This window comes from Drosophila suzukii, chromosome X, assembly GCF_043229965.1.
Source record: "Drosophila suzukii chromosome X, CBGP_Dsuzu_IsoJpt1.0, whole genome shotgun sequence".
NCBI lineage: Eukaryota > Metazoa > Arthropoda > Insecta > Diptera > Drosophilidae > Drosophila > Drosophila suzukii.
Window position 1 is genome coordinate 20901695 of NC_092084.1, and position 24854 is coordinate 20926548.

The 24854-nt window shown below is 36.0% G+C and overlaps 4 protein-coding genes and 1 long non-coding RNA gene across 26 annotated transcripts in view; 4 read left to right on the forward strand and 1 right to left on the reverse strand.

Moving 5' to 3' along the window:
- The window catches only part of LOC108005373 (inactive dipeptidyl peptidase 10), a 108834-nt gene that overhangs the window by 69146 nt on the left and 14834 nt on the right, over nucleotides 1–24854 (reverse strand). Inside the window, exon 2 of one of the 2 annotated variants that reach the window (XM_065867938.2) lies at nucleotides 16018–16306. The exons of the other annotated variant lie outside the window; for it this stretch is intronic. Coding sequence (XP_065724010.1) covers nucleotides 16018–16128 — 111 coding nt within the window. The 5' untranslated portion in view covers nucleotides 16129–16306. The remainder of the gene's footprint in view (nucleotides 1–16017; nucleotides 16307–24854) is intronic. 2 annotated transcript variants of the gene reach the window in all.
- Nucleotides 1–24854, forward strand: part of LOC118878363 (protamine-like protein 99C) — a 110878-nt gene that overhangs the window by 38672 nt on the left and 47352 nt on the right. The gene's annotated exons all lie outside the window — the stretch shown is intronic.
- On the forward strand, nucleotides 2635–3857 carry LOC108005129 (probable serine/threonine-protein kinase fhkB). Its single transcript, XM_017068303.3, has one exon. It carries the CDS (start codon nucleotides 2814–2816, stop codon nucleotides 3798–3800), a length of 987 nt encoding a protein of 328 aa, XP_016923792.2. The 5' UTR covers nucleotides 2635–2813; the 3' UTR covers nucleotides 3801–3857.
- Nucleotides 4490–5175, forward strand: LOC108005372 (uncharacterized). The gene has a single exon (XM_017068630.4). It carries the CDS (start codon nucleotides 4541–4543, stop codon nucleotides 4934–4936), a length of 396 nt encoding a protein of 131 aa, XP_016924119.2. The 5' UTR covers nucleotides 4490–4540; the 3' UTR covers nucleotides 4937–5175.
- LOC139353491 (uncharacterized) lies at nucleotides 16954–22266 on the forward strand. Its single transcript, XR_011604795.1, has 2 exons — nucleotides 16954–17279; nucleotides 21733–22266. It is a non-coding gene; the product is annotated as an uncharacterized lncRNA (long non-coding RNA).

The following is a 24854-nucleotide window of genomic DNA, read 5'->3' on the forward strand; positions in this document are numbered from 1 at the left end:
GGATTCAGATTTTGGTCCAAAATATTTTGTAAAAGTACGTTTTTTGAAAAAAAAATGGGAAAAATAAAAAAATTCTAGGTTTGAATTGCAATGGATTTGAAATTAAGCAACGAGCTCAACGAGGTATCGCATTCCTGATTCCGACCATTTGTTGCATTATAGCAGCCAAAACACTGACTTTTAAGGGTGGAAAAGTAAGTAGTAAGCAATTTCGATGTACTTTTTACGTTACTCGAAGAGTAAAAGAGTTTATCGGTTTCGGGGAAAAGTATTTAACAGGTGGAAGGAAGTATTTCCGAACCCATAAAGTATATATATTCTTGACGACCACAAATCAGAAAAAATGTTAACTAAAATGTATTGTTCTCGTTAATACCTATCGATTGATAAAAAAATAACGCCCACAAACGCCCATAACGCCTAAATCTGTATGTCGCCTACATTTCCATATATTGAAATCGCTTGTAGGTGGCGCTTTTCAATCTTAAAGGCGTCGCTAAAAGTCAAAATGGTTATCATAAAGGATATTATTCCAATCTAAAGATGTGGACAAAACAAACCTCAGAGACTTTTGATTAGAAATGACATATACTTCATCCTCCCTACTTTTCATTGCTAATTGCCTCTGCCAGTTAGAGGGTTTGTCATTTCCCATTAAAGTTGAAATGTCACTGAACTAAAGCTCCCTCTGGCCAACTTTTCCCCCACTGATGTGCATTTTCCTGCACTTGGAGTCTCCCCCGGAAAAAGAATCAACTCCCCAACGACGACTGCCATCAACTGCAGCAGTTTAATTGCAAATTGCAGGGAACTCGCCTGGTCGTGCAATTACAAAATGCTGGGATGGGGTAGCGGAATTAAATCAAATCTCTGGGCGGACCGAGAGCTCATAACTGTGGGGCAAAACGGGTTAAGCTCACCTATACACATGAAGAACTTTCGGGCCGAAAAGGCGAAATATATATTGAAAACCCAAAAAATACATAGGTAATAAATTATTGAAGGGTATCAGTCAGAAGTGTGCAATGCAGTGAAGGGAATATACAACGGACCCTATAAAGTATATATATTTCGGTTTTCAGCAAACTAGTCTCTAAGTTCTTTAGCTATCGGTATAAAACTTTCCCAAAAGTTTTATTTATTGCACACGCATATTGCAAATCCTTAAATAATATATTATATCATCGTTGTTTTTAAGCATTTAATTTTTGAATAATATTAACCCACTCTGGAACATATCACTTTTTTAGTATTTTAGAGTTACCGTTTCTTTCATAGTAAATATGTAAATTTACGCATTCTTATAGATCATTATAATAAAAAGTAATGCTTTGTAAAAGATAAGAAACAAAATAATTCAGAAAGACAATGAAGACTGCTAATCCAAAATCATAGTACTATAAAATATGACATATACATTCACATATAAAAACAAATTTAAGACTTAAATAAACCTTAAGAACATCTTTACAAAATCAAAACTAAATTTAATTTTTTAATTAAAATTTAGGCAATTTAAAAATAAGTTTTCCGCAAGGAATTCAAGCTATTTAAAACTTTTTCCTTCAGTGCATGGATGTTTTTCCATTTTGCTCGGGCATAGAGACATTTCAGGGGGAAGAGACTTTGGAAATGCATTTTCCATGAGCGGGACTCATCATCCCCCGTCCACCGTCCACCGTCCCCCCGGAATATCCCATAACTATCGCAACATCCCAGCTGCAGCTGCACCCTCATCGTCTTCATCATCGGGCACTTGTCTGCCATTCTAGTGCCGCGTTTTTATTTCTATTTCCATCCTCGTCGGCATCCTCACCATCCTTTGGAAACTTCCGCAACGCTGACGCACAGTGGGGTGTGATTATGCACTGGCAAAAAATACCACCTTTTTAAACAATAATTTTACGATTGGATAAAAAAATTTACTCCTCCGATATATCTTTTAGATTGATTAGATCAAATTGTCATTTGGGTAGCAGTGCGCTTATTAAACAATAAAAAAAATTGAAATATTAAAAAAAATCGTTATGTCCTTGCCATTGAAGAAAATTGAAAGTTCAATCCTTAAAAGCACGTTAAGTGGGCAGCATTTTAAAAAATTTTAATTGTTTTAAGCGCTTAGAAGGGCATCAAAAGTGCCTTTAATATTGTTTTTAACACCTTAGTTTAATTAAAGATTTTTTTTTTTTTTAAATAAATTTATGGATTTTTTTTCAGTGCATCAGCGGGTATTGAATGTTTTTCTGGGGGATGGTTAGCAACTTCCTTTCCGCTTGCGTAGGTGTTTCGCTCGTGGCCATCTTTTGGCCTCAGTTTGCCATTTTTCTTCATCTTTTGTGAGCGCTGATGAATTCGTTAGAAGCAACCCCCCTTAACGACCCCTCCTGCACCCCACCCCTGCCAGGTGGCCCGCCCATGGTCGCACCTTTGGGGCAATCGTGCCCAGGTTGTAAACAACAGGCGGGGCAAAAGAATGGAAACAAAAACCGCAGTAAGTGAACATTTCAGAGTCGCATCCTTGACGTCAGCGGCAGCAGGAAAATGCGGGAAAATCAGGGAAAATCAGGGAAAAACAGGTGAACAGCATCAGGAGATGAAGCCGCCAGAAGCCGCAGGAATGCCAACAGATGACATGCCGGAAGAAAGCCACAGGAATGCAAAGACTTACCGGTAGAATCGTTATGGATATCCCACACAAACATTTAATATTCCAAGAATGAGAAATGCATAGTGTTAGGAAGTAGCTTATAAATTACCAAACATCAACTTAGATTTGCTTTAAACGTCTCAGACTTCAGAACAAAAAAAAGAATATGGCCTGGATAAGAAAACTAAGTATTGTTTTCATCTATTTGCTGCACTTTCAATTGGCCGAATTGGTAATGCACATTGACGACGGCGATGGTCCTGAACACTTGAACCCCAGATTATATCAGCAGAAGAGGCAGAGGAGTTGGGACCTGGAGGAGGATCAGGATCAAGATCAGGATCAGTGGCAGATCGATACCTATATGGAGTCGCGTTCAGGCATCTGTTCCGCCGAGAATTCGCACGATGTGAGATACGAAAAGAACAATCGATGCAAGGCTCCCAAGAAAGTGGTCAAGGATGAGGACGATGATGATGAGGATGCCGATCCGGCGGCCAATAGCGATGACGACGACGACGATGATGACGAGGAAGATGGCGATGATGAGAACGATGAGGAGGGTAATGAAATCACTATGGAGGACAAGGCCTTTGTGGAGAGGATCACCTGTCTCCTGGGATCCCTTCACAAGCACACCAAAGCCATGACCGATAATCTCAAGATCCTGCAATCGCGTTTGGGCCAAAAGAAGAACACATCCCCGGGTACCATGTGTAGGAAAAATAACTTTGGCAATAGGCATCCCAATGCGAAGTGGCTCAAGAAACCGGATTTTTACGGGGAACAAGAGCCGTGTGGTGAGGAGAAATGTGATGCCCAGGAGAGTTTGGAACTCGAGGATGGCCATCAGCCGGAACATCCCTTCAGTGAGGATCAGCGTATCATCGTTCCACCACTTTTGCAATTGATCCATGGAGCTGCCTCGCTGCAATCCCATTTAAAGGGACGCCAGGAGAACACGCTATCAAGGCCAAGATATTGGATGCCCTCGAGGGAAGCTCCCGAAGATTTGCAGGCTCCATTAAATTCACTCCCTGAGGATAAGACCCTACTGCGGTACCAGGAATACGAGGCGAGACTAAGGAGTCTTATGGACAATCGCGATGCCATCGAGCGGAATGTGATGAAGATGATCAGCCCGCGGCGTTAGAAAGCTTCATGGTATATGGATAAATGTTATAATCATTTTAGTACGAGATTTCCTAATAAAATAAAATATTTAATAGTACGCAGTTGCCTTTAGAATTATTTGTAGCAAGCCAATGAAGACATAAAATGAGTTAGTAAGTAATAAATAAAAAATGTGGAATAACTTAACTTGATAAAGTCGGGCATTTTTTTGTCAAACAAAAATATTACTTTTAATATATTAAATTATAATATAAAATATTAATAATATAAACCAATACATATTATTAATTTAAAATGTATATTTTAATACACTGAGCGCTCCATACAAAATGGTTCGAGCGTTCCTTCATATCTTTTATTCTGAAAATAGATTTTTAGGCAGTGTTGGGAAGGTTCTTAGTGTTATTAATGCATCTATGATTTCTGCACTTAAGGAGCTTTGCCTCACATTTTAAACAAATTACAGTATCCTCTTTCACAAATAAATGAATAATACTATTCTTTGTATTATTTTCTAATTTGATCATCGTATTTAATCACAATAATCATAAAATATTCAGATTAGAAGTGTTTGTAAATAAAATGGTATTTTCCAACACTTTCAAATAGTTGACAAAGATTTGCGAACACTGGCTACGATTTTAAAGATGAGCAATCGTAAAAATTAGTAACCCCAGTAGGCCTACAGCTCTCCTGCCAACTGATTTGCTCTCCCTTGCTCATTCCGACTATAGTCATCGAACAAAAAACATCTCCAAAATGACTTCCATATATCTACTGGTTATCATATACGTTTCCATGGTAATATTCGGCTACTGGGAGGCCGAAGGAAGACGCCCCTCGAAGAGGCTGAACTACTACAACTACGATGACGATTCGGACATCTTCGAGAGGCAGTCGGATACGGAGTACCAACTGCAGCCGAAGTCGCACGAGGAGGAGGACCCCATGGACGAGGCACTGGACACCTCCGACCTGGAAATCGGGTTGGGCAATCGCTTTGGCCGGAAGAAGCACCGTTTGCAGCGCAAGCCGGCCAGGAAGTTTCCCAAATCCTGGTCCATGTTGGTCCACGAGGGTGAGGAGGAAATGAGGGAGGAGGATCCCTTCGATTCCGACTTTAAGATGCTCGACGAGGAGGACGAACAACATTAGGATGCCCAAGAGGCCACCCAAGTTCCACTATATACAATTTCAACCAAAACTAACCAGTTATTTGTTGCTTTTTGAGACTTCCTTATTTGGGATAATCATGTTCTAATCATCATTTACAAAAATACACCTCTACACCGCATGTTTTGTTTAAATATCTGTTGGGGATAATCTTAGAGTAAAGGGGTAATCGTATCTATAGATTTATATTTATGAGCTATAATTATAAATGTTCCAACGTTTCCATCATGTTTAACTTGGCTAACAAACTATAGGATAACTTGACAATATTTAATTCTTTTTTTAATGTTCTGTCTTAAAATGTTATAAAAAAATCAGATATCCAGCTAAGGGTTTACTTAGTCACAGCCGCTTAAAACAAGACTTATTGAGTTTTTTAAAGGTTTTATTATTATGAAATCGAAATAAAAGCCTATATTTAAGGCCTACTTGATGTATAGCTCTCTATCGCCTTTTAGAGTATTTTTACTTTTATTAACAAATTTAGGTAGGAGATCTGCTTTTTTAATTCGATTTCGATTATAAAATAGACATAAGTATCTTGGAAATACATTAAAATACCTCTGACAGCAATGAATTTTGTGAATTTCACTTCCTTTAAATTTAAAGCCAAAATGTGAGTCCATACTCGCATATGGGAAACATTCACTTTGTTGCTCAACTTTCTGCCACATCATCGAATCGAATCAACTTTGACTGATTTTCCTGTTGAGTCAGCTGGAAGTTTTCCCCTTTTTCCCCGCCCCCCGCTTTTCCCCCTCGTCCTTTTGTGTCGACTAAATGTGTCGAATGGAACCAAATCGAAGCTGGGAAACTTTGGCGGAGGTGTCAAAGCCAGTCAATCATTCAGTGCAACCGGCTGCAGGCCACCCACTCCGCCCACCGATTCCTGGCTGAGTTCTGTCAAATTAGTGCAGCCTATTTCAGTTGTCATAGCTCCTTGCCACGCCCACTATTGTCAGGCCACCGCCCACCAAAATTGAGGGAGTGTGAGTGCGGAAAAGCTGGAAAATTGTGTCATTTTAGGGGGGGAAAAATACTGAAAAAGAATGTAAGTACCCTTGAATATACAGTACTAGCGAATTTTAAAATAATTAAAAATAACTAATAATATTTATTTTGATAGCATTTAATACTCATTAAATTAGAATACTAATTAATAAATAGTTTTCATAGTTATTTGCCTAACATAAAATGAAACATTTCATAAAATAAATATTATATCCCATTTTCAATTGAAAACTTTATTGGCATTCCATTCTATCCCCACCGAACTTTTTTCCCGCTGACCATTTGTAAAGTGAAATTTCCAAACTTTCACCGAACTTGTCTCTGTGTGCGTGTGTGTGGGCCCTGCATGTGTGTGCGTGTGCGTGGGCTGGCATGTGTGTGAGCTTGTGGGTTTCCTTATTTGCCAAGCGCTTGTCGCTCGACTTGCCCCAAAATGGCTCAAAGCAATTTTCAAATTGTTTTCACAATCACAACGAAATCGATTTGCAAATATACACAACAGGCCCTTGGAAATCCACAACAAGTGCCACGCCCATTTGGGGTTGGGGATTTTTTTTTGGCAAACATGTCCTGCATTTGATGTCCTTGCTTTTCCTCTAAGATTCCTAGCTACAATTATGTCCAGTGCGTAGTTAAAATGTTTATGTGCTCAAGGATACGCAAGATTTGCTCCTCGGATTTCCGGCGATTTATTTCCGCTGATAAAGTGCGTTTCGAAGAGCGATTTACACAAACAAATCTCTTCTTTGTCCGCTCGGCAACCGATTGGTTTTATGGCCATGTCAATTGTTTTGTCGCCTTTTCCTTTGCCTATTTTTATGTGGGTCCCTTTTTATTTTAGGGGATCAGCATGGGTATAATAACTTATCGAGGGCTCAACGCTTGGCTGGCTAAGCATCTACAACTTGCCTGTCGGTTTTTATTAAATTTTTGCGCCCGCGACGTTTAATAAACGAGAAATAGCTGGCATACCAGCGCGCCACATGGCGTATACTTGATGTGTCAAGCGCGGGCGGGGAAAATGCGGGGAAAATGCGGGGAAAATGCGGGAAATGCGAGAAGCGAACCGCAGCTTAAATGCCAGTTTAAAGAGGGACGCAGGGCGGCCATGTCGGCCAAAACTGAATTATGAATGAACGAAAGGTGGAAAAATGCGGCAGCTGCGACAGAGAAACTGAGAGAAAAGGGGGATCAGTTGGGATAATTTGTCTATTTCTTAAAAAAAATAATGGAAATAGCCTTAAAGAACTTTTTAAATATCACAGAACTTGTGTACCTTTTAATGCACTTTTAAATTTTATGATTTTAAGAAATGTGTAAATGTACAAAAATATATATTAATGTGTACTAAATAAATATAGAAAGTAATTCAGAAATATATATAATGTTTATTAGATTAATATTATATTAAGAATCCTGTTTTGAGAATAACTATCAATAACTATTGAATTTCCTTAGAATAATGTATAAAAAGGTCTTTTAATTAATTTATTAAATAATACCATACTGAAAATAATAAAAATACCATAAATGCAATGAAATACCATTATGAAAAAATACCTTTTTATGCACATGTATATTTAATAATTCTTAAAAATGTGTATATTTATAAAAATATATAAAAATGTGGGCTAAATAAATATACTATATAATTCAGAAATATATAAAATGTATATTAGATTAACTCTATACATTAATCAAATTTAAGTTCCTAATTTAAGAACCACTTGTACCTCTTCACAATTCGTTCATAAAAGGTCTTTTGTAATTAATTTAATTTAAGCTTTAACTTTTAGCTGTAAAATAATACCAAAATTAAATAAATACCTTTTTATATGCATAGTATATATTTAACTTTATATCTTAATACCAAAAAATACCAAAACTATTATTGTTATTTATTTTTTACAGTGCAGCCACAGCATCCTTGCCTGCCTTGCACTTTGCACTTGTCTTGGCAAGGTCAGCGCGGGGGGTGGCGGTGGGTGGCTTTGGGTGCAGGTGCAGGATGGGCCGAGTGGGTTAAATCCAGGGGGTGGTTCTCGTTTGCAGCCGCTCTGAACTTGAACTTTGTCAGACCGAAAACAGATGCTCGCTGTCTGCTAAGTCGGCTTTAATTATGGTAGACAACACTTTGCACGCTCCTCGCAGGGAAATCGGGGGACCACAAAAAAAAAGGGGGGGGGGGGGGGGGGGGGGCTAAAAAAAATATTCACAGGTCTTCAGTTACCACCAAGCAATTAGAGGCGAGGCTACAAATTCTTCACACGCGCCGCACATAAATTCGCTGGCCAAGAAAGGGACACACGCAGAGCGAGTGAAAGTGAAAAAAACAATAGGGACAGGAGTCGGTGAAAGAGATAGATAGAATGAAATGAAAGAGAGGGAGAGCAACCGAGATGGCGACACGAATTCCGCGCATTCTGCCATATTTTTCGCTATTTATTTAAGGCCGAAACTCTTCCCCTCCTTCAGCTTGAACAACAAGTGAAATATGATGCCCGCCTTCGCGCCTTACCTTTAGCCCTAAATTTATATAGATATATATAGGTATGGCTCGACATAATCATATTCATGACAATATAATGGCATCGTTAGAAGTCGTTCGCCTGGAAGTCCTAGGCAACCGCAGAAGTCGCTTTCATTTCTTCCCCATTTTAGCCAGCGGCTGTCCATTAGCCAAGTCAGCGGTTCCGCCGAAAGTCGGTCTATAAGGGGATGGTTCCGGTTTTTCCACGCTTTTCCAGGTGGAGGCATTTAGCTTCGAGGGGGATGGATGGCAAGTTCATAAATTCAGCGGACACGTCGAGACTGTAAAGTTTTCCGGTGCTTCCGCTGAAGTCTCTAAATAATTTTATTACCACCGCGTTGGAGTACTTAATAATTGTAAACAATAATGGCAGGATGAAAGAATGGGCCTTATTATGAATCAAATAATAAAAAACAGAAGGAAGTGTGCTTGATAATTTGATATAATGCTAATAAGATAAATGGCTTTGTTGTGTTTTGAATAAAACCATTTACTTGATTATTCTAAACCACAATAATGGTCTGTATTATTAAATTAGGGCTAAATTTATTCACTTTGTTATTTGCAACCTATGCATAAATTAATTTACAAAAACCTTTTAGGAGAAATAATATTTAATTTCATTACTCTATTGCTTTTCATATTTTTCCATTATAATAAGCTTAAAGTTTTCTTGTTTACACCCGCGTTTTATTTTATATTTTTGATATATTAAAGTAAAATATTTGGCATACTTACCGAATGCTGCTTGTTTTATTTATTTGTTATTTTCAATCAAATTTTTTTTGGCATTTCGTGTGGGTATTTTTGGTTTAAAATTTTTTTTGTGTTGACACATATACACATAAGTACATACATATATACATACATATATATATTTCGGGCGTGTGTGTGTGAGTGTTGTTGTGGGTGTGTGCGTGTTTTCGAGGGGGTGGCGGGGGGAGTAGAAGAGAAAAAAGAAAAAAATATATAAATTTTTTTCATATCGGTATATTTATATAAATATTTATCAAATGATTGCACATTTAGCAGGATGAGATTTTTTTATATAATTTTTTTGTTTTTTTTTTTGGGGAAATTCGGGGAACATGAGACTGTTTTGGGTGTGTATGCGTGTGCGTGTTTAGAGGGCATGCAGGAAGCTAGAAAGAGACAGACAAAGGTCTGAAAAATACACTAAGACAACAAACAGCAATGGGAAAATTCTAGGACTTACCTGGGTCAAAAGTCACCGGCAGGGAGAATCGAATAAAACGAAAAAGCATTTGACAGGCAATCAGGGGTTGCCGCTGGCAGCTGTTAAACGCCGACATCTATTGATTTTGACAATAAAATATGCGTTTCGAGAGCGAGGTATGCACCCCTTTTTTGAGTATCCCCCAAACGAAACCAGAGTGAAAGATATTCTCGACCGACTGAAGATTCTACACCCTTAAAGTTGAAACAAAGTGCTCTAATTTCTACAATGTCCTTCTAAAATCGATGATAAAAACAGAAAGAATATATATTTCTTGAAGAGCAAACTTCTGCTTAACAACACCCCTCGGCAAGGGTATAAAAAGGGGTGAAGAACCCGAAACTTTATTCGATTGTTTGGCCCTCTGTTTCAGTTTCATTTTCATTTTCGTGCTGTGTCTCAGTCCGCCTGTTGCCAACCAAACCAAATGTCACGTTTCGTTTTTATTTCAATTTGCAATGCGAGCTGGGAGAGCCCCACAAATCTGATTTTGAACTCAATCAAGCGTGTCAGGGCCCGACTAACAGTTACGGCCAAGCCACGCCCCAATTCACGCCCCCACCGCCACGTTAAAACCACCGGAAAACCACAGTGGGGCAGGTAAATTGCGAAACAATTTGGCGACATCTTTAAAAAAGCACACGTGCTAAAATCCTGTTGGAATGCCAGCGGAAGGGGTTCCAGAATCATTTCCAATAGAAGCTGTTCTAAAACTAATAAAATAAATAAAAGGACACAGAAACGAAGAAAACATAAGAATTCGCGTGGTACATTAATTAAGTTTAGGTTTTCTCTTTTTGAAAATTCTCTCACATCGAAAGAGAGAGAAAAACAAGAGATAGTGCCTAGAATTAACAACTTGGCGACATCTTTAAAAGTGCAGACGTGGTTAAATTCGGTTGGCATTCCAGCGGAAGGGATTCCTGAAGCACTTCCTATAGAAGCTGTACAAAGACTAATAAAATAAATAAAAGGGCACAGAAACAAAGAAATCATAATAATTTTTTTCTCTTTGAAAATTCTCTCAAATCGAAAAAGAGAGAAAAACACGAGATAGTGCGTAGAATTACTCTGGGTCATATTCGTTCCATCATATTCGACACTATCTGCTATGGAAAAAGAGAGCCAAAAGCAAGATGGCGAAAATATATGTATCTAGATAAAATTAATACCGAATTTCAACACTATGATCATCATTCCTAATAGAATTTTGAATACCTTCTTATTATCTTAAAGATGTTCTTCAGACTTCCATAAGATTCGTTTTAAACGTTTTTCAAATATTTTTTCAAGTTTTCTAAAACAATTTTTTATAAATTCTTTTAACTATTATTGTTAAGTTTCTTCTAAATTTTGTTCAACAAAGGGTGCTTAAAATTTAAAATCCGCCTAAAAATGTGTTTTTTTAAATCTAAGCCGCCTTGTTTTCCTGACTTGCCCCACTGTGGCCGTGATTTAATGCATCCGCATGTGTTCATGGCCCTGACAATGGCTTTGGCCGGGGCTTTGGCCACTGCCTGTGGACACAACGTGCAGTGCATTTGATTCGATTAACGCCACCCAGCTGCCATGTCCGAGCCCAATCCCAATCCCAATCCCCTTTGGTTGGGCAGAGCAAATATTCCACCGGCATCGCCATCGTCATCGCCATCAGAATCAGATGCATCCATCATCCGGAGAGCAGAGGACAGCAAACTCAATCATTCATGAAACACCAAAATGTTGCCTATTATGTTGTTTTGCCAGACGTGTGCAGTACGTATCTGTGAGATACACTCGGTCAAGTCGGATCACATTTGCGCTCCATTGGTCCGGTTAGCGGGCGACCTTGAAAGCACCCACCATCCAGCATCCAACACCCACATTGCAAATCAATTTGGCAAATGGCACTGCACATTTGATACATATACGAGTATTTGGCCCAATATTGCGAATCAGAAAATCATTGCGCTTCGATTAAAACTGTTTGCCCATCTTGTAAACATTTGTGTAACACGCTTTTTGCGGGAAAGTACTATACGGTGGGAAATGCCGGAGTGGAAAATGTGGCTGCCTGTCGATGCACAAGATTACGGATTTTCGATTTCCTTCGCCAACACAGGAGCAGAAAAAAACCACATGAGCGCACTGGCGAAATCGTTTTCCTTTTAATATTTTCCCATTTTCTAGAATCGCAGAAAATGACGCCTAGGCACTTTAAAATACTCTTCAAATGCGATGGAAAGTGTAAGATATTCAAAGCTTTACCAAGGGTTTCTATAAGTGTTTCTAAGGGATTAGGTAAGAAAAATAGCTATACATTGTAAATAATAACTATAAATAAATGAAATAATAAAAATAATAATAATAAATGATTTAAAAAGTTTTCCTTTTAATATTTTCACACTTTCTCGAATCACAAAAAAATGGCATCATGCTCAAAGCCTTACCATTATGATCCATTAGTGTTTCTTAATGCATAAATTCTCGAAAAAATGCTATTCATTTTCGATAATAAATATAAGAATATAAAATAAAAAAAAGGAAATATAAATGACTACAATTGAATATAAATTATATAATTTGTTGAACAAATAATATAACATTAAAAAAAGCTTATAATTTTAGGTAAAACCTATAAATTAATATTATTAAAAATGCAGTAAATATAAATGACTAAAGTTGAAAATAAATTATTCAATTTGTTGATGCCATAATATAAGGTTTACTTTTAATTTAGATAAATATTAGATTGAAACAACGAAAGTGTGTTCTAATTTGTTGCGAGAGTGCTAAAAAAATTACAATTTTTTTACAAAGAGCATTTTATATTTTCTCTAAATGCCTGGCAATTCCTAGAAATTCCTGAGCAGCCTGACAAAGTGAGTCGCCGATCAATGGAAGCCGCTTAGCAGAAGGGGGAAAATGCAACTGCATCGTCCTTTTTTATCATCCTTCCTCGGAACCCCCACTTTTCTCGACACATGTTCTTTCTACACTTTTATGGCACATAATCAAATGGTTGGATTTGGCTGTTTAATGAGCTTGTTCCACATCAACTGGCCCATACTGACACACTTTCACACTCGTAGAATCACACTATATATGGAAGACATAAAAAAATATCATATTACCACCAAATGGCAAACTAAAAGGGGGGGTTTTTTGAGCTGGGGCTCTAATCCCCTTTCGCTATGCAGTAAAATTTATGTGCACATTTTATTGGTTCTAAAAAAAAAATTAAGGAAAATGCTGGGGAAGTGTGGAAAAGCAAAACATGCACATCAACTGGGAGATGGAAGATGGGCACTGAGATATGGGCAGGAGTCCCCGGGCTAGAGCTTTATTTTTAATTTGATTGAATTCCATTTCGTTGGGGTTTTAATTAAAAAGGGAACAATAAAACCCGAGTTACGCACAGTTTCTTTTGGGGAAAGACCTTTAAAGAAATTTGGAATATGCATTGAATATTTTAAATTTGTCTAGCTCCTTTTGAAATGTAACCAAAATATTTTACATAGAAATTTTCGCTTTATAAACTCATTTGAAAAATGGAATGTGCTTCTAAAATATATCAAAAAATATTTAATTTGCCTCTATCTTTTTGGAATTTACCCGAAAACATTTTACACAGAAATTGACGTCTAAAAAGTTCTTTCAAATATTATTTAAATGATCAAATATCAAAAAATATATAAAAAAATATTCAATTTGCCTCTCTATTTTTGCATTTATTAGACATTGTTGCCAGTCGATTATTTGAATGTGCTTCTAAAATATATCAAAATATAGTCAATAATAATAATTCAATATTATATTATAATTTTTTTTTGAGGTATACCAAAAATATTTACATAGAAATTTTCGACTGTTAAATTCGTTTTATTAAAAAAATTATTTGGAATTTATATATTTTTTTAAGATTTTATTTTATTTTCAGTAACAAAATGTAACAAAGAATTTTTGTTTTATTCTTCCTGATAGAAATGTACTTTAAAATCGATTGGCATAGATTTTTAAGTTAATCGCCTTAGTTCATAGCAATCTCTTACAGTATTATATCTTTTCTGCAAAAACATATTATTATTTTTAGAACTGAAAATGAATATGCAGTGGGTCCAGGGGCTTTACTTTTAATTTGATTGAATTTTGTTTCCTTTTTAATTAAAAAGGCAACCCAATAAAGCCCGACTTGCACTTACTTTCAGTTGTTTTGCGGCTTTCCCTCCGCAATTTATTTCCTCGCTGACTAACTTTCTGCAGTTGCGGGAAAACTAAAATGGAAATTGTGTGCATTGTGTTGAGGGCGGTTGACGGGCAGAGCCGAGAATGCGGAAAAGCAGGGAACAAGAGCCAGACGCTTAATTAACATTGGGCCAAGTTGGAATCGAGTTGGCCACATCAAAGCGGAAAACTCTCATTATCAGTTGAGGCCTTGGTCGAATTAAGAACGCTTCGACCCAAGGTTGTCAGAAGTAAAAGGGTATTTTTTGGATTTTAGAAATACTTCCAATTATACAAGAGACAAGGGCCAAATAAATTGCTAGAGGCTTAGGCTTTGGATTTTAATTTAAATAAAATATTGCAACTAAAGATTGCCATAATTTGTTTGTTTGTGGCTTGTAAAAATAACTAAAAGCAAAAACTACATCATATTGTCAAATTAAAATCAGATTTATTCATCAGCATGACCAACTTAATTAGCTAAACGAGTTTACCTTTGTCTCATTTGCGGTCACATCACCTTCGTCGACAATGTTGTGGATATTCAGAACCATTTTTCATTTGCACTAATTCCATTCGACATTTATTGTATTATTTAATTTAAGGTTTTCGCAGGGTGAAAGTGTATGAGAAAGTAAAGCTTCGTTCGGGCTGGTCGAAAAGCAACTAACTGGCAAAAAACGCAGTTCATTCAAATAAATACCTCCGAAAAAAAAGAGTTAGATGGGTAAATACTTACGCTTTTATGGTACGCTCAAACCTAGTCTAAAAGTAACCTTTGTATCTTAGTTATAGGAGAAAGTGAGAGAGCTTGCAACTACTATTCAGCTAATGACAAAAATTGTGTGAGCAGAGTGAAATAGCAGAGGAAAGTCTTATATTTTTAATATTTTTTGTTTTTTGTTTTGCTGTTTGTTGACGCCCACTAAAGCCGTTTTCAACTAGTTAAAGAATTCGAGAGGTAAAGTGTGAACAGAAAAAGTAGAGAAAACGGAAGCCAAGCCAAATATTTGTCTAGCTAAAATGCAAAAGGCAGTGAAAGTTATGCGCTTCAGTTTGGTTTGCCTGCTTTCTTTTCATTTTTTATAATACCCTTGCAGAATATTGTGCTACTCAAGAAAAAAAGTTAACAAAATGATTTCAAAAATTATTTTACGAGTGTAATCTTAGTAAATAACATTGCCTTACTAACTATTCTTTATAATTTATTTGTTTTATCTTTATATACAAAAGTGTTGAAATCCAATAGCCAAAACCAAAAAACCTGCAGTACTCAAAATTGTGTCTGTCTTTTTTAATGTGATAAATTGATTTGTTAAGCAACCTAATGCGGTTTATTTTTAAAAATTTATTTAGGTTTTTGCTAGAAACCTGTGTTTTATGTCATAAAAAAAGATTTTTAATTGATAAGTTTAAAGAATTAATTCGTACGTACAATGCAATACATTTTACATTTAAAGTCGGAGGAACTTTAATTGCATCATCAATACTCTTAAATATTTTTTAAAATGTTAATATTTGAAAAATATATTCGTTTTATATATAAGTCGATTTATTAGAAATCCGATAGACAAAACCAATAAGCCTACAGTACTTAAAATTGTGCCTATCTTTTTTTAATGTTGTAAATTGATTTGTTAAGCAATCTAATTCTGTTTACTTTTAAAATTTAAAATTTTTTAAAATTATTACTTAGCTAGTTTATGTATATTTTTGCTAAAAACCTGCATTTTATTTTGATAAGTTTAATGAATACATATTTTTAACATATAGAGCACTACATTTTACATTAAAAGTGGGAGGAAATTAATTTTCTCATCAATATTCTTTAAATATTTTTTAAAGTATAGACTTAGATGGCATTTTCAAAGGTCTTTCTGCAAGGGTATCCGAATCTTTAAGTTCTATCATTTTTGGTAGTTGGCTTGTTTGTTTTTTTGGCAGTGAACATCACGCACTTTGCTACTTAGTGAGGGGAAATAGTCAATGTTTTTGTATGTGGTTCGCTGTTTGTTCGGATGAGGGGCGGTGGCAGTGGATGGGTGCTTGATTCATGGGTGATACCCGATTCGTATTACTCACCCCAATCCTGCCGAGCAGCAGGGCGTCCATCTCGCCGCCGTTTTGGGCCACTGGAACCGTGGTTATCACCGATATGGTCGGCTCCTGCTGACCACTCAAATCGACCGACATGCCGCTGGTTTCTGGTTTTACTCAACTACAAACGTACGTAATTCCCGATGGTTGTACTTGTGCCGAAGTATTTTTTGTGGCCGACGGTTATGGTTATTATTATTTTACGTCTACTTTTATTATTGTTATTATTCACCGGATACTCAGTCGTCGTTTTTGGCAAAGCGTAGAACAGAAGCTGCAGCAAAATTCCATTGAATTGGTTTGAGGGAACTTTTAATTGGTTTACTAATTGCTAGTGACAGCTCGGTGGAGAGAAAGTGAATCAAGGCCCAAGTGGAATATTCGACTATTAATTGGCAGTGGCACGTGCCGATGGCCAACACAAGTTGGCCAAAAAAGTTGCCAATAACTATTAGGGAGAACTGACAGGACCGCAAAAAATATGATGGTCAACTTTTGTGACAACAAAGGATGAACTTCTAGCAGACCAAGTTGGTGATTAACATTACTGCTCAAAAAATATATTCTTTTCATTGATTGAATTTATCCATAAATGTGTTAAAAAGTATGCTACACAAAATTGACTCAGAAAACCCCCCTCAAACAAGTCATTGTCTTTTAACCTTGTTTGAAAACTTTTTTCAAAATTCTAAAAGGACTTTTTTTTAAAGGCCTAACATTTTCAATACCAGAATGTTATAAGAAATTGTCTGTAAATTCTAATATTTTTTCTTTCCATCACCAAAATATATTAGCAACTTGAGAAGTTCTTAAAAAGAAATCAAGTAACACTAAGACAAATTAAAAATCCACTCTTTTGATCTCCATTTCAGCAATCCAATGCTCAACGGCTTAAATTTCGAATTAAATGCTTCAAATCCCATTAAAATTCCGTGTAGATATTAACCCACCAATTGAATTCCCCGAGAAATTACATAGCTTATAGCCGTTTTCGTTGGCAGCTTTACAGGGTAACACAGGATGCTGACAAATAACAATTCCAATAAGCCGCAATTCTAATTAAACATGACGAGCGATTCCCGGAGGAGGGGAGAAAGCAGCAGAGAAAGCAGTGGAGAAAGCAGCGAAGAGCAGCGACCCGGCACGTCTGTCAATAAACCCGAGAAGACGCATAAGACATATGACAACTGACAGTCCCTGAAGACAACAGTGCTCAAGATAATAGTACTTAAATTTATGGCACACAAGTAAGATAGTACTTTACTTTCAGAACCTTTTAAACATTCCTCTAGAAACATTCCTCCTCTTTATTCAAATGTATGGATATATTTCCTTTCTGGAATTCGGATTGGTTTTTTAGCTCGGAAAAATATCTGTCAATCATACAGTTTTTCAAAACCAAATACAAGTTTTTGATAATACACAACTTTCATATTTTCCATTAAAAAAAAAAATACTTTTAAGAGTCCTCTTAAAAAAGGATTGACCATACTAAGTTTTCTTAAAAACTAAATATATAATTTTATTTATTAAACATTTATTTATACCCATGCCTTTTAGCATTATTATTTTGAATACATCTGTACAGATATATATATATTTTTATACCATAAACCCAAACTGCCATATAGCCCATGGCGGCTGCTGCTGACACGTTGAAAATTCCATTTTCAAAGCTGAAACGTCTGTTTGTCCCCAATGATTATGCCCACCTTTTCCACCTGCACCACGCGTCGTATGCGCAATTTGTAAACGCTGAAAATTTGTATTAACGGCATTACACACGCTTTACGAGCAGCCAGGGAGATGGAATAAAAGCCAGAACGAGCCACAGCAAGCAGGCAACCCACACGGCAACAAAAATTAAGTGTTTTGCACTAAAAATAATCAGATCTACACAGAGAGAATTATTTAAGTAATTTGCACTCAAATTGAGTATTTTTGTACTCAAAAATTCAGCATGAACAAAAATTCTCACATTGAGTGCAAAATACTCACTTTCAGTACAAATTTCTCAAAAAATTTGTACTAAAATTGAGTACGTTTGTGCTCTTTTTTGAACATTTTTCCTCAATATGAGTACAAACTGCACTCATTTTAAGAAATAATTTAGCTTGAATTTTAGAATCGAGTATCCCCTTTTCTCAAACTGAGAAATTTCTAGCGCTCAAAATGAGGAACAAGTTCTTGATAGTGAACTTATAAATTCTTAAATGAAGAACTTTTGCACTTAAACCCGCTCCACCCATTCCCAGAAAAAAGGTAAAATATTTTTTTTCATTTTATTTTGTAATACAGTTATATATATACAAACATATTATTTTTTATTTAAGTTTATGTTCCATGTTATGATATTATTCCCTTAGCTGTCTGGTCTAGCGAAAAGCAAAGAGGCTGAAAAGAAAACGTTATTGTTAGCAAATATTGTAAATATATATGCATATATAAATATGAAACAATAAAAGTAGAATGTTATTAAATGTACATTTAAAATGCTTGTATGTATGTATGTACATTATACATAAAAAACTAACAAAACTAGACACGTGCTTCACGCCACTTAAAATCACACATACATACATATTGGTGTACACGCTTTGGCAATATTTTTGCAGTGTTTGTTTATTGTATCATTATTAAGCACATTATAAATACAGTTAAAATTATAGAACTTACCCTCGAGGTACGGAAGGGTCGCACGAATGTCCAGTTCACTACAAAAGTTTTTTAACTTTGTGTTACGCGCACGTCTTCACTTTGCTAAATCACACGGCAAATGACAGTCACACAAATGCGGCGCGTACCACTTTACACACCCATTAGTGAGAAAGAGACAACCATACACGCAACGAACTAAAGACCGCTCATCTCTCGTCTCGTTCGCAGAACGGAATTCTCTAGAACCCATTATGAGAATTCGCAACTCATTTTTGAGTATATCGTTTACTCATATTCAGAATATTAATTCTCAAGATGGAAAATGAAGAACACATTTCCTCAAACTTAGAATTTTGTGATCAATTCAAGTTATTTTTCTTAAAATGAGTGCCACTTTTCTCAACATGAGCTTTTTCCACAAACTTTGTACTTAAATTGAGTACATCCTCAAAATGAGAATACAAATTCTCAATTTCAGAACGTCATAATTTTCTCTGTGTAGTAACCCACATACTATATCAAGTGGAAAAATATTATACAAATATTTTTAGAGCTACTAAAAAAGGGTAACTTTATATATTAGTATTTCCAACTTCATTTATCTTAGCTTTCTTGTCTTGCAAACATTGTTAGATAAGATGTAAGGTTTCGAAATATTTTTTTCAGTGCACCTTAGGTGACAACTAAACGGCTGTGAAATTGTATTTGTTTTTTTACATTCACTTGGCGCCGGCAAAAATGTGTCACCTCAAGTTGAACAGGCCATCGAAAAACAGCATGAAAGTGGGAATATAAACTGAACTTTCGACAGAATTTTGTTTTGTCGCAAAACTTTCTCGATGGTTTTCTCAATGGAAAAATGATTGAGTACATAAAAAACATAAATGCCGGAAAGGTGTAAACTTTCGTTGCGAAAATTCGCGGCTGGAAAGTTATGAAGAGTGTGTGTGCACACTCCATCGAAAAAGCAATTCGAGTTGACAATCGAATGATGGCGGTCAAGTGGAGGTGCAAAAGAGTTAAGACTGTCAAAAATACACACATTCAGATAAAAATCCAACGCCCACGCACTTGCTAATTTGGCTTTAATTTGCATTTTAATTCGCAATATTCATAATGGGTCCAAGTCAAACAACGAGGCGCATGCGTGATATGCGAAAGTAAAAAAAGGGGAAAATAAAAGGGGACGCACTCGTATCATCAGCATTAATATGCAAATCAAAAAATGGGCCCAGCAACGCACTGCATACGTAATTATGCAACCGGAACGCGGAAAAACGGAAACAAGGATTCAGATACGGATTCGGGCGAGGATTCAGACTGAGCCAAGTTAAAACCAGATGCAGTCAACGGATTTCGCACACACATGTCCGCTGCGCACAGTGGGCCATGATTTTGGGTTTACATTTAAATTTTAATAAAGCGATGACCATTTAAAAAATATTTTAAGTTCTTTATTGTTTCATAATTATATTAAATATTATTTAAGATTTTTACAGATGATCTAAGGTTGTCTTTAAGGGAAATGAACTCATAGCAAGAATGTATATACCCCAAGATTTTGGGTTTAAATGCAAATTTAAATAGACTAAGGACCATTTAAATAATATTTTAAGTTTTTTTAATGGAACTATTATATTAAACATTATTGAATATTTTTTCAGATTTTCTAAGGTTGCCTTTAAGTAAAATGAACTCATAGCAAGAATGTAAATACCCCATTTCAATTTAATAATTTAATAATTTAATATTAACTTTCCTTTGACAAGTACCATAAGTACTCTTACCATCATTTACTATTTTTTTATTGTTCCATTAATATATTTTTTAATGTTTTTACAGAAGATCAATAGAATGTAAATATCCCATTAGAATTAAACAATTTAATATTATCTTTCCTTTGAGAAGTACCATAGTTCTCACCATAATTTATCATTTTAAGTAATTTTATTAAAATATTTCTTCACTCTAAAAATTAGTAATTCACAAGATCCCATTAAAGCATGTCTTTCCACCGCCCATTTCTGCGCCACCTGCCACGCCCCCTCACCTGGGGAACCCCCTCCTCAATGTCCTCATGCGTGTCGAGGTCCTTTTTGTATGGGACAGTCGACAGTAAAGCGAAGAATATGAGGGGATACAGGGCAAATAGGCAGGAGATGGTAATTAAATCAGAACAAGTGTTCCCCACAGATCCCAGAAGCAAATGTGGAAGCCCGGTTTCATTTGATTTAACTCACAGAAATTATATTAGAATGAGATTAAAAGCCTGTGAAAAGTTAAAGGACTTGAAATAGGTTTTATTCGATTTGAAAATAGTCCACATCAAGTTCCTACGAAATGGAAGCTATTTTAGCATTTTAAAAAGTGGTTCTTAAGAAAACTAGAAATTGTATAATATAGACGAATTATTACACCATGCTAAAATACCATATGGTTCCAAACAAAAATGTTACCTGTTATAATACTAGTAACATTTAATTAATATAAAATGGTAACAATTTTAAAAGTGTCTCTTAAAAAAATTCAGAAACTGTAGGTATAATTTAGATCAACTATTTCATATTTAAAACATCATATTGTACCAACCTAAAATGTTATCTTTTTTCTTATTAATTATTAAGTTAATTCATTAAAAACGGAAAATATCATTTCAATTTTAAAAGTGGTTCTAAAAAATTCCAGATATTGTATAATTAAGATTAATTATTTCACATCTAAAATACCATATTGTACCAAATTATATCTTCTAGTAATACCATATTGTACCAAATTATATCTTCTAGTAATAGTTAATTCAATGAAACTACTTTACCATTTTAAAAAGTGGTTATTAAAAAATTCAGGGATTGTATTATTTATACGAATGTCTCCACATTTAAAATATCTTATTGAACCACTTAAAAATGATACCTCTTATTTAATAAGTAAAATGTAATCATTTTGAATTGAATGCTTTCCAAATCCACTTAAAAACCGGATATGTGTATTCATGTACAAAAAACTAAGTAATTCAATACTTAAACTATCACTTCTCCTTAGGATGATCATAATTTGCGGGGTATTCCCGGAGTGCCATAACCATTAGAAGCACCAGCCAGCTGAGGAGAAATAGAAATGTGGTGGCACGACAGCCAACAACGAAATGGTTTCGGCCAGTCCCGGAGAAAGTGAAGTGGGAAATTATGCATGAGCGCCTCACTGCTCCGCAAGTGGAAAAATGCAAAAACCCCCCTCTAAACGCCGACCATGTGCAGTTGAGAGAACGCTTTCAACTGTCAAGTTTCCCATGGTAAAATGCAAATAATTGACAGGGACTCCCGGCAGTGGCCATACACCCATACAGCCAAGCCCAAGGATCCAAGGATCTAAGATCCGGCAGCCGGATACGGATTCAGATTCGCATTCGGTGGCTTTCTGGTGTTTATTTACTTATTTTCTGGCCTCGTTCAAGCGCCATTAGCAGTGGCAAGCGGCTCCTGGCCAGTTCTTAATTTGGCCATATTTTGTTTCCTTGCCCCACGGCTTTGTCTCCCCCCCGAAATCAGAAAAAATAAAGAAATGGCCGCAACATAATTTCCGCTTTGGCTGCTTTGACCAACATTATTTCCACTTCCCTTTCTTTTTTTATATATATTTTCTTGGCTTAATTTTCCTACGCTTTTCTTCTAATTTTCATTTGAACTTTTCGACGGCGGGCCAGAGGAAAAATGTTTGGCACGCTTCGTTAGTTGTGGATGGGTGGGTGGACGGCCCTTCTCGTAGGGCGCGAAATTTCCACTTTGTTGGTCTTAATTAAATTGCATTGAGAAGCTGGGGAGGATTGGGGCGATTCGGGGGATTCGGGGGTCTTAGAAGGAAGCACTTAAAGTGCCAAAGTTGGCGACACTGCTCCTCCTTTTCAATTGCTGCGGCTTCGCTCCGCCAATCGCTCATAATTACAAGTGTTCCCCAATGCCCACGTTCTCGGAATAGAGCACATACCATCGATTGAAATTCAGCTGGGGCAGTGCAGGGTGAAAAGCGGGGAGCCACATGTCCCAGTTGCCAGGAAACCGAGTCTAAAATACAACATTTAATGGGAATTCCTGGCGCACATTTGGACTGCCAGGGCGACAAACAGTGGGCCAGAAGTGCCCAAAAAGGAGTTTTAACAAGCCCCTTTGTTTGATTAAAAGTAAAATATAAAATCTTGATTTTAAAATATATTTATAGCCGTAAAACAAAATTTTAACGCAAAAAAACAACAGTTCTTTAAAGCTATTAGGGATACAAATATGTTGTGTGTTATTATTATGTTATAAAACCACTGGATATTTTTAAAAATAGATATACAACATAAAATATAAAGCTTGATTTTAAAAAATGTATTACCATATAAAAAATTTGAAACGAACAAAAAACTAAGGCTATTGAGAATAAAAATATGTTATTTGTTATCATTATGTTATAAAAACCCCAGGATATTTTAAATATACATTTATTATATACTCAACATATTTTAATTTTTACAAGAACGGTTGGTCTATTTTTTAATAGGAGAAAAATGTATTGTTTATCTATAACATTGATTTCAAAATGAAACTTAATTTTAAAAATGGAATATGGAATGGAATAAATATGTTATATGTTATTACTATGTTATAAAACTCCAGGATATTTGAAATGTAGATAAACACCATATGTTTATCTGTAATAGCCCTAAAGAACTGTTGGTTTCTTTTATTTAAAATTTGGAAAATTTAAAGTTTATCTATAACATTTATTTTAAAATGTAACTCCAATTTAAAAATGGCTTGCAAATGTTTCTGATAATTTCTCGCACTTAATAACTTTATCTCTGGATTTTATATCTATCATTATTTTATTTTATATCATATACAACATATTTTTATCCATAATAGTTTATAGTAGTAGTTTATTTAAAATATAATTGATTTTAAAATTTAAACTCCTCTTTTAAAATGGCTCTAAAATGTTTATGATAATTTCACGCAATGAATAACTATAATTGTTGAATATATATCTATCATTATTTTATTTTGTAATATCATTATGTTATTATATAACACATTTTAATTTTTGTAATATCATTATGTTATTATATAACACATTTTAATTCGAAACAGCCCTATAGAACTGTTGGTTTGTATTCAAAGTAGCGAAATTTGCAGTTTAAATATATAATAATTGGTTTTAAAAATTAAACCCATATTAAGATACTTTATTGATTTTGAGTTACCAAAAAACGTTAGTGGCCCCCTGACAACATGTTTGCGTTCACATTTTCCCCTTGATTTGCAAACTGATTGCCAGCGTGTTATTAAACATTCCTGGGGCAGTGTTTTTTATGCCGCATGCCCCGTATGCCACATGCAAATTGAGTTTCGCTCTGGTTGGATCGTTTGACATGTTTAGCCACAGATTTGCAGTTCGGATGTCACGGATGCGAATGCCGCAATTGGGCGTTTAATTGAGCGGAAGGTCGCCGGAGGGGAAAAAAGGGATTCGCTGGGAAAGTTAATTAAAATGCGCTTTTGAGTTATTCAGATATTTATTTGCACTCGACTGACGCCATATGAGAAATGCATTTTTAATGTGACACCACCGAAGGAGTGTGAGTGTTTTGGGCTTGGGCTTGGGGTTCGGGTCAACTGCAGTCTGGAGCATTAATTGCTCTGTGGGTTGACCTTCGGCCACAACCTACAAGCGACCTTCGTCTGCCTTTCCAGGCAGCTCCTCCCCAGCCTCCTCCTTTTTGGAAACTTATCCATTGTCGTCCCGCCCATGTTCCGCCCACTCCATGTCCTTGGCTCGATTCCCTGGCCACCTGCAGCAGCTGCGGGCCATTTGGGATTTTCTACGAGAGCTGCTGCAGCAGCGGCAAACAACTAAAAAAGTCACAAAAAAAAACCCCGAAGAACCATAAAAAACAGCTTCAGATGCTGTTTCGGTTTGTGCAAGGATGGCAGGGCAAGGATTGCCCAGGATACCCAAGGACAACCCGTCGGCATTGACGGATTGTTTCAACAATTTGAGCAAATTTGCCCAGTCAAACAGAAAGCGAAGGTTTTTTTTTTGGTATTTTGATCAAATTTAGACAACACCCAAACGTCTTGCAGTGCCAGTGTGGCCAAACACTGAGAGAAATATATCAATAGATC